The sequence below is a fragment of the Zeugodacus cucurbitae genome, chromosome 3 (genome assembly GCF_028554725.1).
Source record: "Zeugodacus cucurbitae isolate PBARC_wt_2022May chromosome 3, idZeuCucr1.2, whole genome shotgun sequence".
NCBI classification, from domain to species: domain Eukaryota; kingdom Metazoa; phylum Arthropoda; class Insecta; order Diptera; family Tephritidae; genus Zeugodacus; species Zeugodacus cucurbitae.
Window position 1 is genome coordinate 19,978,628 of NC_071668.1, and position 13,462 is coordinate 19,992,089.

Here is a 13,462-nt window from a genome sequence, read left to right on the forward strand (position 1 = left end):
CATGTGTTTTCACAACAAAAAGCGGTAGCATTTGAAAATTGCGGTTAAATATATTTGTGTGTTTGTATGTATGTTTTGAGAATAAAAAACAAAAATAATTTTGAATATTTTAAAATATTATTTCTCAAAACTATTGCTTTCTTTACAAATATTTTTTAGAAATTAATTTTTTTAAATAATTTAAAATAAAAATAACCGAAACTGTATAGATTGATTTTTTAAATATTTTTTGTCACAACTATTGTTTAAAAAATTTCAAAATTTTTATTTAAATTTTTATTTTATTTCTTTTCGAAATGTTTTGTGTTTTAAGCTGAGGAAAATTATATGTTTAATGCCGAAATATAAATAATTTTCAGTTTTATATAGCATACATTTAGGCTTGTTTTGGTTTTGGTGTTAAAAGGTTTCAAACTGTTTAAAAATATTAATTTTTATAATTTTTTTATTGAAAAATTTACTTTAAACTTTGGAAATTAATTCAAACTGATTTAAATTTCAATATTAACTATTAAAAATATATTCATAGCATACATTTAGGATTAGTACAATAAGAAAAGTATGCAGGGCTGCACAATATAATAGAAAAGCAGAGTTTTTGATATTCTTAAATTTGTTGAGCATTTCATTGCAGTATAGCAATATTTTTTTAATTTAATTTTTTAAACAATTTAAATTATAAATCATTAACCAAAACTGTACATATTAATTTTTTAAAATATTTTTATTCCAAAACTATTGTTTTTTCTAGAATTAATTTTTTGAACATTAATTTTTTAATCAATTAAAAATAAAAATAATGAACCAAAATTGCACATATTTATTTTTTTTGTAATAATTTTGTTAAACAATTTTTATTTAAAATAAATTCAATTGTTGTTGTATTTTATATTTTAAATATTTTTTATAATGAATTATCATTTTTATTAAATCAAATAAAGGAAAAATATTTACATTTTTTCGTGTTTTTTTGTAAATTTTTATATTATAAAAAGTGAAAACTCAAAATATTAGTTTTAATTTATTGGTTAAATTTAAAAAATTTTAAAGAAAAATTAATTTAAAAAAAATTGTAAAAGAGAAAATGAATTTACGAAAAACACAATTTTTAATTCAAATAAATTTAGAAAATTAATTAGTAATTTAACTTTCAATTCAAAAAATTTTTTTTCGATTTTTGAAAATTGCAAATATGTACTTTTAAAATTCGAAATTAATTTTTTCCGCATACATAAACACAAAAACGCATATTTTTACCGCAATTTCACCTAATAAACCGCTTTTTGCTGTTTTACAGTTAACATTTTTGTAAAATTTCTTTTTCTTCTCAAATTATTATATATTTTTATGGATTTTCGGAATTAATTTTAAATTTTTTATTTCCATTTTTATTTTATTTTAGGTTTTAGTTATGTTTTTTTAGTTTAACTATGAATTTAATTATCATAAATTTTTGTTTAATTACGTTCTTGCTAAATTTATGTATTAAGTACTTACATAAGTATATACAGTTATTTAGGATATATGATTACTCATATTTTTTACAAACTTCTAATTCCCTATAAGTAGTGTTTTTGCTTTTGGTTTTAGTTACAGTTTGTTTTTGTGTTTTTTTTTTTTAATAAGTATTTCATTTTTAATATTTTTTTAATTTTCAATAATAATAAATGTTTTTTTTTTTTTTTCATTTAAGTAAAGAACTTTTTAAGTGAGTGAGCATTTCCGTTTGCATTTGCAGCCATTTTTGAATGCCGGTCGTGCAAAATTTTCCTTGAAAATTTTCAAACCATAAACATGAATATTTAATTTAATTATTTTTTTTTTGAAAATTAATTTTTTAAAATTTTGCAAAAATAATACAACAATTAATAAGTGAAAGTAACAATACTTATATATATGTGTGACAGCGTTGGAGTTTTTGTGATACAATTTACTAAAATTTCAATTAACAAATAACGGTAAGTGACTTTTTGAATTTGAAATAAATTTTTTGAGAACCGTTATGTAATTTTGTCGTTGAGATTTCAGTAAATTGTCTTACAATAACTCAACACTGCAGCGTTCTGACTTTTAAGCGACTCGGCGCTTTCACTTTGAGAGCTTTAGTGATCTTTAGTGTTGCCACCTGACCAAAAATTTTCATTTGAATCTTTACACTAACTGGCTTTTCATCAATCAACTACTTCGCCCGCTACATCTAACTGTTTACTAAACTAACGGCTTGTCGCTCCAACTGCTCTCTCTCTTTCTCCCCTCCAAAAATTGCACATTTGCCCCTGGGTGCATCACTGAGTTCCGGCTTGTCGGCAGAACTCCTCGTACATCCTTCACAGCACCGCGTGCGTTGGCGAAGCCGTCACCTTTTGCAGCATTTGCATCAACTGCTCCGTGGCAGACTGCGCTTGGCCACAGCTCGGTGTGTTGCCAACTCCTACACCAACACCACCACCGCCGGCGACCCCCATTGCCATGCCTCCCAGCCCGAGTCCAGTATTGAGCGCACAAGCCGCTGCTACAACACCGCCGACACCCAGACCGCCGATGACGCCAGCTGCAGCACCGCTTCCCAACAGCACACCGGCTGTGTGCGCGGCGGTTGGTGGCGATGCGATGGATGTGGCCGCCGATGTGGAGGCTGATGATAGCGACGAGGATGATGACATGGACAAAGACATTGACGATGTTGGTGTCAAAGCCAGTTTGGACTCTGTTATTGTAAATTTTTTTTGTGATTTTTTTTTTAATTTTTTTTTTGGATCGACAAGAACGAGAAGAAGAAGAAGAGCAAATTAGATACGTTTGCACATGCTTTTCTACGGACTGCCTTGCATACTGTCATCGCTCTCCAGATAGGTCACATATGAGTCAGTGCTGTCCGGATGATGATGTGACGTTATGCCGGAATCCATACTGCCAATGGGTGGTCCATTCATTTGCTGACCGGGCGGTGGCGGATGCGGACCTTGCTGTTGATGCGGCGGCAACGGTGGCATGCCATTGAGATCGTAACCATGCATCTGTAAAGAGAAGAGAGAAAAAAATATTAGTCACGGTACTAGAGAACATTTACAATTCTTGGACACCCACCTGATTGACAAGTTGCTGGAACGCGGGCGTGTGCGTATTGATCGCACCATTGCTGTCCAAATCCGCATGCAATGCGAAATCGGATAAGGCTTTCCATGGCGGCTGATATGTTTGCACATCGATGCCCTGCAAATTCAATGGCGAATCGTGACGCACCGGCGAACTCGCTATCATCGGTATGCCCTGCATGGCGCCATAACCGAGCTTGCGTCCCTCCTATAAACGCAACGCAAAAAGAAACTTTCATCAGTTAAACTCAAATTAAAGTCTCTTTCGTGGCGGTTGATGCTCTCGATAGTTTAGTGTTTGGTACATACCTTCTCCTGTTGCATTTGCAGTTTCATTTGTATGGTCTTCTTCTTGTCTTTGCAGCGTTTATTCTGAAACCAGACTCGTATGACACGTGGCGAGAGACCAGTCATCTCCACCAGTTGCTCCTTCATGAGCGCATCAGGTCGCGGATTAGCATTGTAGCAGGTTCTGCAAAGAGGAAGAGGAAAGAGTTGGATTAGTTATGTGAGGAAAAGTGGAGACAGAAGTTTAGAGCTGAAGAATTTCAAAGATTCCTTTAATGGAAGCACAAGTGAGGTTATGTTAAGTTGTCTGATTATTTCCTGCTGAGAAGAGATTTCGGATTGTTAACTTTTAGGGGGGCGAAATAGTTGGTTTCTGAAGGTATGTCAAGATATTATACAGTAGTTCGGGATTCCAAGCCATTTCACAATAAACCCGGTTTTGGTTTCGGACAAAATTCAAAGTTTCAGATAATGTTTCTTTGAGTAGATTGTCTTCGTAGACAAGTTGACCAATTAAAGTTATTCGAAAAGGTACGACTAGATTTTAGAGACTTTTTGTTTCCTCGGTTCTTCGAAAGTAAACTAGGAATCATGAACCTATTCCAAGCTTTCTGGAAAAACATAAAGGGATTCAGATTGAAAACACTTTGAAGACACTTTTATAGGGTTCCTACTTACGACCCCAGTATTACCAACCGAACCTTGAGGTCATCCCGCAGAAGTTATTGTCGAAAAAGATATAGAAGACCGGACGGTCAGTAAACAAGGCCAAGTAATTATTTCCTGGAAGAATTGCAGTTTCTCGAAATTCGGAACTTTTGTACAGGATTAAAACAATCGACGATGAGTCTCATTCTCAAATTATGGTTCAGACCTGAAGGCATTTGAATCAAAACCGCCTCATCGAAACAAAATCGATAGCTTCGTTTGAATATCTGGGCTTTCTCTTGAGGAGTTTACTCAGCACTCTTGAGAACCATAAAGAGTACAATGTATATTTGTAGAAACTTACCTTAATGTGTGTAGTTGCTTCTCATTCAAGACCGTTCGCACCCGTGTCGGTTTACCGTCCGATGGACCCGAAGGCCTTTTTTCCCTAATACTTTTATGTGAGCCTGATTCACTACCAGAATCTGAAAAGGGAATTGAGAGATGGTAATGATGAATATGAAGTTCTAAAACTATCAAATATTAAAATTGAAATAAAGTCTTATAAGTAGATATATTATTTTTCAAAAACGCAACTTAATCTCAATTACAGATGATTTCAAACAATATAAGATCGTATATCTCTTCCTCTACAATTTGCATCGACCCAAAATCATATGAAAAAACAACAATCATCACTAGCATCACTAGCTGATGACATTCGCTCTTGATTTGGACTCTTGCTGTTATTCTTGTTTTTGTTATTCGAAACTATAATTAGTTTCTGCCATCGAATGGTGTTGAAAAATTGCATACAAAATATTCACTTGTCGGCGCGTTTCGGCAGCTTCAAAGCGCATATTTGCTACCACCGACAGGCATCGAGTTCAATTGTTGGAAATCAGTGGAATTTTTAAGTTCTTGTCGATTTTAAAATTAACTCCAAAGAGATGCGATAAATACCTTTTTTTTTGGTTGTTGTATGGGCTGTACATATCAATAATGACTGGGAAGTTTTTGTGAAGATGCTTAAAGATTACTGTACAATTTTACAGGAACGAAAAAAATGGACTTAAAAAGTTACAGTAAGAAGACTTAAAAAAATTGGATTTATGGAGGGGTTGACATGATTGAAAATTGGGTTCTCCGGTTGGGTAAATTATTATAGAGAAAACTTGGAGCCTGACTGGAGAATGAAGAAAAAAAATTCCGAAACTTCGATATTTGATTTTCGTTACTTAGAAGTTGATTTTCATATAGCCTGTATTCTGTAGAGAACAGTTTTAGGATTACTATACCTTTGTTTCGGAACGTTTGATTATGAGATTTTTGAGATTTTTTGTAATTATATTGGATATTATTATAAAAGAAATACATTCGGTGGTTTCAAATTCTTGTTGAGAGACAACGGATCCAATTTTAAACATTTTTCGACTCATGATTAACCTAATGGTACTTTAGGCTTCTATTAGACAACATTTAGGAAGTTTTTTCAGAATCGAAAATCAGTCTTCAAGGTTTACTTGTCTTATGTAAACTTTCAAAAGGCTTCTTGCTAAAGGTGCCAAAGACTTCTTACTGCAAGTCTCGTATATAAGGTTTTAATCTTAAGTCCTTAGATGTAACCTAAAGTCTTTTTGTCAAAGCGTCAGACTTCAGTTAAAACCTTATATTATTGATTCCTAAGGAGATCTATTCTTAGTTAATCCAAATTCTATAATTTCTCTCTTTAAAAAACATATTATTTCTCAACTGTGTCTTCTTTTTAATTAAATATTATATGTATTTTTCGAAAGAAGCAGAGGTCCAGCCTGACCTTATGCGAATAAGTGATTTTTATTAAAAGAAGAAAGACTTCAAATGTTTGCAGTTAATAATTTGGAGATTTTCCAATTGAAGAGAGTTTTGATTAACTCCATATGATTACTTAAGATTGGTATAAAGAGAGAGTTAGATATGGAACCGGTATAATAAAAAGTCTTGCTCATTGCTCGCTGAGATTATGACTCAATCTCTCAAATAGCATATTTATTAATGAATGGCTTCGCATACACATATATATATATATATACATATCGAGCGGAGTAAGTCATTCCCAAACCCAATGCCAATGCGTTATCACAGTTACAATCTCGGTATTTACGATAATTAAGTTATGTGCGAGTCGGAAGAAATTGGCACATTTAGCACACATATAGCGAGTGAAAAATGCGAATTACTATTTAAGCGTATGAAAACGATATGCCGACATACGAGCTATACACCTATCATAGCGGTGTTGACACCAATTCCAGCAGTATCTAATAAAATTAAGAAGTTACGAGCGCCTATAGGCAATAGAGCATAAGATGGAGGAAAGGAACTATTTTTGTTGTATATAAAAGAAAAAAAATATAAATACTATCGTTATACGCAAATGACCTACGATAATCGAAATAATGGCATCACTATCGATAGTGTCATCGATAGTTTTGCAGCTCTGACATATATACACAATATATACATACTCATATACCATCAATGGACCCTTGGAATTTCCATATGTGCAAAAAAAAAAAAAAGAAAACCACTTTAAAGAACACCGCCGCGCCGAGCCAATGAAACACAAATAAAAAGCAGCGAAGCGCTCAGCCGTTTAGCCAGTCAGTCAGCCAGTTAGCCTCCATGTATTTACTTACATTATAGTACAAGTAGTGAATGGTCAAGACCAAAGGGTCAATACAAGGCAATCTGTAGTAGATGACTAGACTAACTGCGACAGGGTTGCATGTGTATCAAGCAAGCGAACGGTGAGCTGGTTGCCTGGTGAGCTGTCTGCTTCGTTGGTTGGTTGGCAGACAAAACAATTTTGGTCGCGTTTTTTTTGTTGACAACTTCTTGAGAAAGGTTCACAAACACACACTGAGAGCGAAAACCGGCACACAGGTGTCTCATAGCCGGCAGTGTCACCTGTCTCCAACTGCATGCCGCCCACAAAACCAAAGCGCGATCGCAGACAACTCTTACAGACATATATGTAAATGTGTATGTGTGTATGTATCTGTGTGCTCGCGATAGCGATCGTGTTGTTTGTTGTTTATCATAGCGATCACTGTTTTCGATTTTTTGTTGTTCTTTATGCTTTTGATTTCTGTTTGATTTCCAATCGTCGTTGGCAATTGTTTGATGAACTATCGAAATTGTTGTACCTCTTGTCATTTTGCTGTACAATTGTTGTTTGTTTATTTTTTGGCGGCACTTTTCATGTGACTTAGATCGTCATCAAATGTACATCGGTACGTCTGTTGTGCAGAAGAGATGGGTTGTTCTCTTCTCTGACGTGTTCATAGTTCAAAAAGAATAGAGTTTGGTAGTTCCTGGGAGTGGACTCATTATACTTAGAGTGTTAATCAATTGAGGACTGTTTATAAAGTGAGAATCCTTCAACCGGTTAAGTTAGATTGAGTACCTTTATTTTACCTTTACCAGTTCCTAGCTTCTTTTCGACCTGAACTCAATGACGGACTTGTTAATAGTCTATATACAGTTAATTAGACTTCCGAAACTCATTTGAGGAATTGCCGAAATCCATTCAAAGTCTTCTCCTAACAAAAGTTTCACTTAAAGAAGCTAAAGATCTAGCTTAAAAGTTATGTAGAGTCGGAACCACTTATAGAATTGATTAGGAACACATTTTGCCCCCTCTAGAATTCTCTAATCAGTCTCAGGAAAAAAAATTCCCGAGCCAGTCTCTAGTCCTGGTTTAAAAGAGATATCATAGATGTCTTGTGGTCTTCTTATACAAAGTTTCCTTTATATCATATCTTCTTTTAATTAATACTCTTCTGAATGGAAGGTCCGAAGCTGTTGTTGTCGAGGTGTCGGTCCTTGACTCAATACAAGACAGGATCTACTCAAGTTTCGTACACCGAACAGTCGCAGAAACGAAAGAGTTTAGTCTGCTCTTCAGCATAATTCCACCTGAACTCCAAAAGTCACCTCTCACGATCTCACGAATAGATGTTTGCATTGACCGGATCTCTATGTAGACATAATTCAGCATCGTTGCTCCACTTTCCAAATGACCTTGCCACGAGCAAAATTTCTATTTTTAATGCGCAAGAAACACATTTCCCCCCAAACAATTTCTCTTCATAAACACTTACAATGTTAACAAGCAAAAAAAAAAAAGCGAAGAACAAAAGCAAAACAGTTATAAACACGATCAGAATCAAGAGCGTGGGCGATATCTCAGCATCTACTAGCTTGTTTGCTGTTACAGATTTTAATTTCACTCATTTTGTTTCATTATACAAAGTTAAGATCAAAAAGCGCGGCCGACACGAACAAACGAATGTTCTTCGCACTGTAATCGTTTGACTGTAGATCGATTGTCGGAAATACAATAGAAATTACGAGGAGCGAAGTAGAGACGTCAGGGGCTGTAGAACAAAGAACGCCCGCAATTAGATAACAACTTGTAGTTGTGTCGTGGAACAAGACATAATTAAGAATGTTTTCACAATTGTCGCTACAAGGTGATACAAAAAGATTGGGAGTGTAGATTAGAAAATGACAGACGTTGATAAGAAGAAGACATAGATATGTACATTGAAGATGCTGTTGTTGTTGTATTTGTAGAGGAGTGATCTAGAATGGAGAGCGATTAAGTGGTTTTGAGTTGGTGTAAAGCTTAGTTTAAAATTATTTGATAAGGAAGCCGGATCTTTAGAGGTGATTTCAGAAGGAATGGTTCTCAAGCTCTGATGATTGGGAGTCTGATTGAAGAACTGAATGATCTGTCTTGGAAGAAAGTTAATATATTTCAAGTGATGGATCTATTTCGGTATTCAGCGGTTTATATTAAATTTATTAGAGATCTGTACGGCGGATCAGATCATTGATGTGAACTTAAGTAAGCTCAGAAGGGAAGTTCAGGCTTTTATAAGACTAGGTGGATCATGGATCGAGGGTATAACCATTTTCGTCTTGCTAAGGAGCGGCCTTTTTATAACCGAACTCCGAGTGTACGATAGTTGGAACTTGGATCACTTAAGGTCTCGATAGTTCATGAAGAGTTTTTAAGGGACAATATTAAAAACTAGAAATTATAGAGTCTCTTAATTATTATGTTTTAAGAAATTTCATAACATATAATTATAGTTTTGGTTAAATATTGTTCAACAGCTTGATAGATTCCACATTTAATAATAATAATATAGTCATAAAAAATAATAATTAATAAATCTCTGACTCACCTGACATTGAACCCAACTCGCTGGAATGATTATTATTACTAAGACTCGTATTATTATTATTACTACTACTATTATTGTTGTTGCTCTCTATAGATGATGACGTTAGACTACTTTGTGAGGATTTCTCTAGAACATCATGATCTTCTTTACAATATAAAATGCCGCCATCTCGTAACGCAAACTCATCGCCTACAACCGGGAAAAATAGAGAATATAATTAATGGCATTTAAATGATTTTTGCATTCGAATGTAATTAAATGTAAATATTTACCTGGCAGCAATTGTCTCGCACACGCCGAACAACGAAAGCATTCAATATGGAATATTTTCGTTTTTGCGCGCATCACAAAGTCATTTTTACTAAATGAGTTGCCGCATTTATCACATTTTGTACCAAATAATCTGGAAGAGAGGGGGGGAAGGAGGGTTAATAAAATTGTATAAAATTTAATTTTTTTTATTAATTATTTTAAAACATATTGATATTTGCTTTATAAATTAGTAAAATATTTATAAAAAATTTTAGTGTTGCCATATTAGGAAATTATGGTAGGAAAATATTATTGTTTAAGCACAAAAATTAAAAAAAAAATTTAAAAAAGGAAAAAGGAATTTAATAGTAAAAATTAAACAATTTAAAAAAATATATGTAATTTTCAGTGTTGCCATATGATTGCGAAAAAAAAAATTTTTTACTTGTAAGACCATTTAATTTAATTTTTATAATAAATATTTAAAAACGAAAAATAAAATTTACAACAAAAACAAATATAAAGAATTACAAATAAGCACAGAATCTTGTCTAGTTGCCACATTTAAAAAAAAATAATTTTATTTATATATTGTTTGCATGAACATAAAATTATTTTAGCAAAATTATAAAACTTTAAAATTAAAAAACAAAAAAATATTAAAAAAAATGTTGAGTGTTGCCATATGTTAACAAAAAATTATATTTTTGTTTACTTGCAAGACAATTTAATTTATTTTTGTAATAAATATTATAAACATTGGAAATCAAAAAATACAATTATTTCAATAAGTAAGCATAGAATAATGTGAAGTTGCCAGACTTTTGTAAAAATATAATATTTTTATTATTTTTAAATACCACTTTTATAATAAAAATGAAAAATATTTAAAATAAAAGATAATAACATAAAAATGGAATGTTGCCATATTATTGTGGGCATATTATTTTTTAATACTTGATTGACCATAAAATTTATTTTTCTAATTCAAAAAAAAAAAAAAAAAAAAAAAAATTATTCAAAACAAAAACTCATATAAGTAATCATATAAGCATGTAAGGTTGCCAGATTATTGTGGAAAAATTATATAATTATTGCTTCATGACCATAAGAACTATTTTTGTAATAAATATTATAAAAAAAAAAAAATCCAAAAACCTTGAAATGTTGCCATATTATTGTAAAATATATATTTTTTTTTTTACTTACCTGCCCATAAATTTATTTTTCTAATAATAATACAATTAAAATATTTAAAATACAAAAAATTAAAATTTTCAAAACCTTGGAATGTTGCCATATTATTGTAAAAATATAATATTTTTATTGCTCACATGACCATAAAATTTATTTTTCTAATTCAAAATAAAATTAAAATAAATAAAAAATTTAAAATTTACAACAAAAACAAACAAAAAATCATATAAGTAAGCATATAACCTTGTAAAATTGCCACATTATTGTATAAAAGCCATATTTTTACATGCTTACACAACCATGTAATTTCAATATTTATTTAAATTTTTATTTAAATAGCTTTGTAAATTCATTAACAGTTTCTAAGTGTATGCAGCGCTTTGTTTATTTTTCCTTATTTACATTACCATAAATATGTAAAAATATAGACACTTTTGAATTTTCATATTTTTAAAGAGCCTATATAGAATTTAAGATGAAGAAAAATATACTTAAAAAAAGAAAAAAAAGTGTGATTTTTTTATTTTGTTTAATAAATTTATAATTTATTTTTTATTTTTTTTAATAAAAAATTTTTTTGTTATAATTTTTTTATTTTTATATAAATTTATAATTTTTTTTATTTTTTTTTTTAATAACAAAAATTTTTGTTACGATTTTTTTTATTTTTATTTATTTATTTTTTTTATGTTTATGATTCTATTTTTTATTAAATTTTTTTTTATTATTTTTTAAACTTCCAATTTTTTTATATTTTTTTCTCTATCTATTTTTCATTCCACCTCATATTATTTAATTTTATTTATTTTAAGATGAAAATTGTGCTAATTTATTATCGATTGCCTGGCGCGTGTTAATGAATTATTTAAATATTAACGCATGTACAATATCGACATTGTTCACACACAGTGGGCTGCTGGCTGCAGTGTGGGGCGCACTGGTGCACAAACACATAAATAACTATGAAGCTTATAGGCGCTCTGCTGCCAAGTTTATTTTTAACTGTTTAACAGTTTTTATTAGAGTATCGCGTTAAACAAATTGAGGCATTCTACTACACGGCAACAGCGCATTTGAATTTTGTTTTTTTTTTGTTGTTTTTGTAAATCATTTTCATCTTTTAACAGCTTTTGGTGAGCGCCAAGCGGTGGCGCATGTTGTTACAACAACCAAATTTTGTTTACAAATATTGTTGTTATAATATTTATACACCTACAAACATTTGTTAATTTTTAACTAAGAGATGTGTGTGCGTGTGTTTTGGGCTACTGTAGTTAAATACTCGCACATTGTTATTTAAATGCTTTTGTTGTCGCATTATTTATCAAAGCTTTGCTAAATGCCATTGTAGTGGCGTACAAATTTGCTCTGGGAGATTTTAATTTGTACAATTCATTTGCATATTGTCGGTATTTTTACTATAACAAATATGTATAATATATGAAGAAGAGCATGACGATTGATTGATTGGGTGGAGGAAAAATATTTATTTTATTTTTATTTATTTATTTTTTTTTTAAATAAGTGTGCTTATATTTAAGCTGTGACTGTACCGAAAATATAAAAAATTTATATTTTTAAATAATATTCAATAAAATAATTCCTGATAAAATATATATTTTTTTCCACTTTACTGGCTTTTAACCTAACCTAACCTATTCTACTTTCTAACAATAGGAAGTCCACATTTTCAGTCATAAACCACATCCCTCTCTCTCTCTCTCCCTTTCTCCCTACCTATCTTTTTTCTCGCTTTATTTGGTATCAGGTATCACTTTACTTCTATCATTAAACCCCTCAATCAGCTGTTACTAAGTAAAATATATAGTACTCCGAATTTCTCCCGCAATCATGTGACCACAGACTTGCCGCTGGCTAATTTCACACACAACATAAAAACCTAATTATAGTATTTTTTTTTTAAATCTCGCAATTATAGTGCAAATTTCATCAGTTCGGTTTTGGGCGCAAATTAACATGTCAATATTATTTCAATCCAGTAGTAACTAGTTGATATATCTAAAGGCAAAAGTTGAAGCTATTTACATATGTATGTAGTATGTACTTTGCAAAAAATACGCGAAGAGTGTCTTAAGAGAGACACGCACTTCATTTTCTATAATATTCAGTTGTCTCTAAGTAGCCCTTGTGTTTATAATTTAGTATAAAGTAGTCTCAGTTTAGTACAAACGAAGAATAATTATAAATGACTTACATCTAGTTCATAAAACTTCTAAAGAGCATATAGTTAGGCCTGAATTTGTCTCTGATCAACCCTAGTACACATACTTGTTGCTACAATTTGGTATAAAATTTGAATTTGTCTCTAATTCACTCTTGTACAAACCCTTTTTGGCAAAATTTGGTATAAAGTAGTATAATGTTGGTATAATTGGTCTAAAGAGAGTATAATAAGTCTTTAGACAACTATATATATATGTAGTGGGTACAATTTGCTATAAAGTGTTATAAAATAAATAATAGTATGGCATAATTGGTATAAATTAGTTCGAAATGGCTGATTTATAAATATATTTTAAATTTTCTTCGCCATTAGACATATTAGAACAAAAGACAACACTTGAGATCAAATAAAGCTCGGTTAAGGGTTATATACAGTTAGAATTTTCAAAAAATCGATTTTTTTTTTTATTTCATTTTCTTAATGTACATATATTTAAGAATATACACAGAAAATTTCATATCGTTCCGGTGAATATTTTCAAAGTTACAAGCAAATGAAAA

The 13,462-nt window shown here is 31.2% G+C and overlaps 1 protein-coding gene across 1 annotated transcript in view; it reads right to left on the reverse strand.

Moving 5' to 3' along the window:
- Positions 1-1,681: 1,681 nt before the first annotated feature.
- LOC105216393 (insulin gene enhancer protein isl-1) overlaps positions 1,682-13,462 on the reverse strand; it is a 66,943-nt gene continuing 55,162 nt past the window's right edge. The window contains exons 3-9 of the mRNA XM_011190863.3: positions 9,541-9,671; positions 9,269-9,457; positions 4,396-4,516; positions 3,405-3,567; positions 3,088-3,303; positions 2,834-3,017; positions 1,682-2,707 (exon numbers count right to left, since the gene is read on the reverse strand). Coding sequence (XP_011189165.1) covers positions 2,328-2,707; positions 2,834-3,017; positions 3,088-3,303; positions 3,405-3,567; positions 4,396-4,516; positions 9,269-9,457; positions 9,541-9,671 — 1,384 coding nt within the window. The 3' untranslated portion in view covers positions 1,682-2,327. The remainder of the gene's footprint in view (positions 2,708-2,833; positions 3,018-3,087; positions 3,304-3,404; positions 3,568-4,395; positions 4,517-9,268; positions 9,458-9,540; positions 9,672-13,462) is intronic.